The following is a 6,750-nucleotide window of genomic DNA, read 5'->3' on the forward strand; positions in this document are numbered from 1 at the left end:
GGCGTTCTCTTAATTGGTATATTCCGATATTGTATTTAACAGTTAAATTATGATATACTACAATCAGTGGCGTAGACAGGATTTTGCTTTAGGGGCTGATAACGTGTTATAAAAAGGAGACTAAACTATACTAACTATAGGGTCCCTTACACGAGCTATTGGTATGCTGATGATGAGTATAATACTATAATATGATATTTTGACTTTTGAAACAATTCTCGTAAAAATTAAATTTTAATAGACGATGCCATGACGGTTATGTCCAACGTAATACGTTCACAGAACGCTGAAGGTATTTTTAAATTTTTTGAAAAATTCTGGGAGGTCCACAGCACCTTCAGCCACCCTCTGGCTTCGGCACTGACTATAAGGCTACGAAATATGAATACAAATCAAAGTAATACAATTATTATTTAATGTATACCTACACTACAGGCTATATGTAGGCATAACACAAATTATATATGTTCAGAGGTTCACCCATATATTACAATACGTAATCTAAATCTACAGAATATTATTATATTATCCCATAAGTAAAATTATATAGGTATAGGTATAGGTTATATACGGTAATTCACAAATGCAATTAATAATAATTATGATAGTAATGATAATATAAAATATAGGTCAGTGTACAGTATGGTATTACAAGAGTAGCGGGTGATCGTCCGAAACAGGAAACGGCCGTCAAGGCAGTCGCAGCAATCGCTGCCGTGGCTGAAACAGTAGGCGGACGTCCGGCGCGGGACGCCGTGGACGACGTCTTGCTGACGAACGGTTCCACGTTTGTCTTGTTGTAGTTGGCATAGTACCAGTCGCTCGCCGAACTCGTCTTGAACGGCGTCGACTGGAACGCGTCCGTTGACCTGGTGGGCGGCGGAAGTTGGTACGCTTGCTGATGGTTGTTGGCGCCACTCTTCGAGTACTTGGCGTCTTCTGCCGCCGCCTGGGGCCTCTGGTGCTGGGGCTGTTGTTGTGGTTGCTGTTGCTGTGGCTGGCCCTGTTGGCCGGGCGGGCTCAACGTTACCTTCACGATGGACGGCTTACCGGTGACCACTACGCCACCACCGTCTTTGTGTGACGCTTGCACCTGGCCACCGGTTCCATCTTTTTGCACCGGGATCTGGCCACCGGTTACATCTTTCTGCATTGGAACCTGGCCACTGGATCCATCTTTGTGCACCGACACCGGGCCACCGGTTCCGTCTTTGTGCACCGGCAGCTGACCACCGGGTGCCAAGAAACCGGTCAGCGACGATGGCGTGGACACGTTGACCGCTTCGGAGACCGCTGCGGTCGTACTGGGCGCCGTCGTCGACGCTGCTGTGGTGGCCGGATGCGTGACGGTGGCAAATTGGCGCTGTTGTTGGGTCGCCGAGCTCGTCGTCGCGGGTCCCACTGCGAACACACGACTTTACGGGTGTAGGTACATTAAAAAGCAATTCTCACGAGGGAACGCCTAACTTAGGCTGCAGCGTGGGAGTGGGGAGGTGGGTGTAATGAACGAGGAATAAAACGAATGTGATGAAATTAAAAAAATCTTCTCTAGTGTATTACTTTAAAAAATATATACATACTATATTCATTACCTATAAAGTAAGTCACACATTAATATATTATATTGATGTGTTAAGAGGTCTCCTCGCAAACCACAGATACTGGGCTTTTTGGACAAACTGTATAGTGGAAAACAACTCAATAAAGCAAATATTGTATTTAACTTCACATAGATATAATTGGGTGAGTTGTGTGGGAAGGTAGTTTAGTTTCGACAAGATGGTTGCTGAATTTAATTAGGTAATGATACATATTAATTTATATTATAAACGAAAATAATTTTGATAAGCTCGTAAATAAATACCTAATCTATATTAGATGGTGTGCGCTGGATCCTGAAATGGGTTTGCTGATGGAAAGGGGCTTTTTTTTCTTAGGTGCACAGCAGTGGTATGCTCAGCTTTTTTAAAGGAAGGGGGTAAACATACTTTTACCATTACAACTATATATTAGAACTTGGACGACATATTGTTACCTGTTGACAGTTGAACAAGTGAAATTTCGGATTGGTTAGCCGAATCATCGCTTTGTAAGGTGGTAGCTGATGCCAACGTTTGTTGCTGGTTGTTGGTTATACTTGGTTTAACAGTTGGTCTAATGATTGAATTTATAGTGGCTGACTCGAATAAGGAATCACGAGTCGTGATGTTTACGAACTTAGAAAAACTTAAATCACTGCTGGAAAATCTATCATAACGGTATGGTGATTCTGTGGTGCTGCTAAATTGATATCGTGGAGGACTGCCAGAACCTATAATTTTATTGGACGCACTAGCATTTCTGTAAATATTTTCCACGTCATCTTCATTCTCCACATCTTCTCCGAAGAAATTATTATCAGGAGTAGTCATCATTGGTCGGTAACCATTAGTGCCCGGTAATATTGGTGTAAAACTATCTTGGTCTACTGTTGACGTCCTTTTTGGCAATGAATTTCGTCTGCTATCCTTGAGTCTTTTACCGGTGCCTTTTGATTGACCCCATATATTGTTCAGACTCAGTGGTGGTATTGGTACGCCGAAAAATGTATATGCAGTACCGCCGGCATTGCTCTGCACCGAGTGGTCATCGGTGTAAGAAGAAGAGCTATTGGGCCGAGAACTGGCATACAATGTTGGTGTATCACCGGGTACGTAGTGTGATAAAATTGCAGGAGATATTGTCGACAGTGTTTTCTCAGTTGAATAACCTCTTTGGAGTTCAGTTTTGTCATTTAGATCGACAACGTCATCGTAAAAATAATCAGTTTCTTCTGGCAGTGGTTTATTTTTATCCGATTCATCGCTGTTTGTCCACGTTGTTACCTTATTTGATGTCACTGTATTTGCTGTAATAATATTTAAATATTAGTCCATAACCCATCTTTGTAAGTTTGTAATATATGGTGGGTTTTATACGCTACTCTTACCATTACCAACAGGAACAGATTCAATTTCACAGCCTGGAATGTTTTCCTCTATATTGTTTGATTCTTTTTCGTCGCAGTGCTTCGATGTAAAAGGCATTTCTCTAAGCAAAGTACCGTCGGTACATCTAGGGCCAAAACTGTCAGCTGTTGTTCTTAACCATGATTGCAACCATTTCATGTTGCAAGCACAGTGTACTGGATTACCTATGTAAACATAATATTGAATTATTATCAAATGAAATAAACATTTTATTTATTCAGCTTATAATATTAATATATTCATATTATTGTTTCAAATACTATAGTCGTATTGTTCTTGTATATGATTATAATATATGTACATTAAGCAATATATAGAACAATTATATGAATAATACAACTGCAGTAAAATCAATTGTATAATGTGTATAACAAATATAATTTACCATCAACATCCAGACGGGATATTGTAGGTTTGATACTGTTAAACGTGGATTCTGAGAGTGAAGTCATCTTATTATCCCGTAAGCTTAATACTCTTAAACGGCTCATTCCTTCAAATGGGCTTCCAACAATATTACACAATCTGTTGTTATCAAGCTAGAACAATACAAATTTCTCTATAATATTTTTATGAACATATTGTTTGATAATAACTGTTGTAAGAAAATATTACATAGCTTACTTTTAACATGATTAATGAGTGCATATTTTGTATGCTTCTAGTAGTTATTTGTTTTAACTTGTTATGGCTTAAATCAAGGACTTCCAAGTTTCTTAGATTATTTAAACCGGATTTCTCCATCCCATTCAAATAATTGTGGCTCAAGTTCATCATAACTAAATTTGGTATACCAACAAATGCGTCACTAGCTATCTCATTAAGTTGGTTTTGTTGCAGTTCAACAATTTGTAGCATTGGTAGATTCACCATAGCTGCACTTGGCAAGGAAACTAATTTGTTTCTAGCCATTTTTACAACCATAAGATTTGGCAAGCTTTGTATGCCATACGAAGGTAATGTATTAAGATTATTTCCTTCCATTTCTAAAATAGTCAGATTTGGTAGCTGTTGAAAGGCCCCTTCATTTAAAATGTTTAAGTTGTTTTCTGACAAATACAACTCTTTTAGATATGGCATTGATGAGACCATTCCACTTTTCATTTGTTTAATTTCGTTATTTCTTAAATCTAGAATTTTTAAGTTTGGATTCGCTGCTAATGATGACGGAAACTCCGATAAAGAATTATGAGAAATAGATAGTTCTTCGAGTTCCCTAAATAAATACACAAATTAATATGCATTAATGTAAATAATTAAATAGTTTTATTTTTACTTACTTATTAATAGAAAAATATGATTCATGAATTTCAGTTAGTCTATTATGACTTACATCGAGTTTTTTCAATTTTTCATTATTAGCCAACAAAGAAGGTTCTAATATCTCTAATCTGTTACCTTTCAAATTTAATTCGTTCTAAAAAATAATATGAATTAGAAATTGTACGTGTTTAATTTTATTAATTCAAACTCACAAGAAGAGGCAACTCCTTAAAAGTATTTGGATGTATAGTTAATAATTTATTGTCATTTAATGTCAGAATTTCTAATTGGTTTAATCCACTGAACGCTCCATTATCTAGTTGTTGCATTGAATTGCCACCCAAATATAGCCAACGCAATAAATTTAAAGCAGTCAATGAATTCGATGGTACTCTATGAATACCATTATCTAAACAAATAAATTCCATTTAAAATCAAACATTTAAAATATAAGATATTATTATATTATTTTAGTATCAAAGCCTATGATAAAATAATACACATACCGATTATAACGAAATGATTTATTAGGTTACCTGAAACATCAAGAAGCTTCAAAGCTGGTAGATGTAAATCTGTTGAACTATCACTTGGCAAGCTCATTATTTTGTTATGAGATAAGTATAAGTATTCAATGGCTCTTGGCATACCACCAACGAACTGTAAATTATATTTATGTTTTATTTTTAGTGGATAAATGCATAACAATAAGAATTAAAAAAAACATTTAATAATACAACATTATGATTTTATATGAAAATATTGCATACATATTTAATAATTTATTTTATTGAATAACCACTTATAAGTTAAAATACAGATTTAATACAAGAAAATTGTCCATATGATTATTTATCCTTTACACTGTGGTTCTCAGATTAGAAGTGTGTAATAAAACAACATGTAGGTACCTTACGACTACGTTTGTGATTAAGAATCAAACATATTCAGAGAAATAATAGATTGAACTTTAATTTAACTTAATGTAAAGAAATAAGTTTAATCATAATAGTAGGATATTAAACGAATCATTTTAGTTTGATCAGTGAAAGAAACTAAATTCATATAATCATTACATTTGTATATTCTAAACAAATATTTAATATATCTAAAAATAAAATACATACTTGGTTAAGTTTATTGTAACTTGCATCAAATTCATACAAATGATATAAATGGGATAGTGTTAGAGAGTTTATAGAATCTATGTTGTTATGAGATATATTGACATGTTCTAAATTTGGAGTATCAATAAAAGTGGTCGGATCCAACGACGAAACAATATTGTGACTGATATCAAATCGCCTTAATGATGGTAATGTAGCTAGCATACGCCGCTCTAGTTTGTCAAATTTATTAAAAGATATGTCAAGCCCTTTTAACATGGGTAAATTCCATAAAGGAATCGCTAAGTAATTGGACAGTGAATTATTGGACAATCTCAATTCTCTCAACATTGGCATTGCAGTAAATGTTTCCCTGCCAACCCTTTGCAGTTTATTATGTTCTAAATACAACATTTCTAGTCTTGAATGTCCCTGTACTGATCCGTAAATTATGTCCTGTAACTGATTCCTGCTGACATCCAGAAAACGAAGTTTAGGAAACATGTCTAAAATTAGTCTTATTGTCATCGCGTTGTCTATGGAATTTTCAGATAACCATAATTCTTCTAGATTGTTATCACGGACGGGTGTAAATGACTCTGGATGGATGTGACGTACTTGATTTTTGCTTATATCGATTGACTTCAGATTGGGCATTCGATGGAACGCTCCCCTGCGTATGTCACTTATCTTATTTGCGGAAAGATAAACGTGACGTAATGATGGTATATCTACGAATGTGGCTTCATTAATGAATTCTAATTCATTTCTATCTAGTCTGATTGTAGTCAATGAGGTCAAATCTCTAATTGCTCCTCCGATATTGGACGCATCAGCTAACTTGTTGCCAACTAATGATAGTTCAATAAGTGATGGCAAGCGAGCAAAAGCTCTAGGGTGCATCCACGTGATTCCGCAATCCGTGAAATTTAGCAAAAATAGTCGAGGCAAATCTTGTATAGTGCCTACGTCCAATTTTTGCATTTTTGGAGAACCAGTGATATGCAACTGTTCTAGAAATGGCAACCCCAAGAAATTTCCTGTCCCCATGTTTATCAGTGAAGATGCTTCGATTTGAACATACCTCAATCTAGCTAAGCCAGATATTATTGGTAGTCGAGTCAATGAACCTGCAATTAGCGATAGCGCTTCTAGTCTAGGTAATACCATTAAACTTTCCTCTGGAAAACTTCTAAGTTCTGCTTCTACTATGAACAATTCTAATATGCTTGTTTCTTGATCAGACAACCAGTTGGAGGCAACTTTTTGAATTCCATTTTCTCGTAGCATTAATCGTATAATTTTTAAAGTTGAAAAAGCATTGGCAGGCATTGACGAAATGGCATTATTTTCCAATATTAGTTCGTCAATTG

At 35.8% G+C, this 6,750-nt stretch overlaps 1 protein-coding gene across 2 annotated transcripts; it reads right to left on the reverse strand.

Annotated features, from left to right (window-relative positions):
• Positions 1-465: 465 nt before the first annotated feature.
• Positions 466-6,744, reverse strand: LOC100166267 (protein artichoke). Of its 2 annotated transcripts, none has more exons than XM_029485938.1 (9): positions 5,399-6,744; positions 4,808-4,931; positions 4,484-4,680; positions 4,289-4,425; positions 3,633-4,224; positions 3,394-3,547; positions 2,969-3,172; positions 2,036-2,887; positions 466-1,401 (listed from the first exon to the last, which is right to left on the reverse strand). In XM_029485938.1, the coding sequence occupies exons 1-9, from the start codon at positions 6,707-6,709 to the stop codon at positions 590-592; spliced, it is 4,383 nt and encodes a 1,460-aa protein (XP_029341798.1). In that variant the 5' UTR covers positions 6,710-6,744; the 3' UTR covers positions 466-589. The 2 variants fall into 2 exon arrangements, with proteins under 2 accessions (XP_029341798.1, XP_029341801.1); XM_029485941.1 differs by having other exon boundaries at positions 1,114-1,415.
• Positions 6,745-6,750: the final 6 nt, after the last annotated feature.

The sequence above is a fragment of the Acyrthosiphon pisum genome, chromosome X (assembly GCF_005508785.2).
Source record: "Acyrthosiphon pisum isolate AL4f chromosome X, pea_aphid_22Mar2018_4r6ur, whole genome shotgun sequence".
Lineage (NCBI taxonomy): Eukaryota > Metazoa > Arthropoda > Insecta > Hemiptera > Aphididae > Acyrthosiphon > Acyrthosiphon pisum.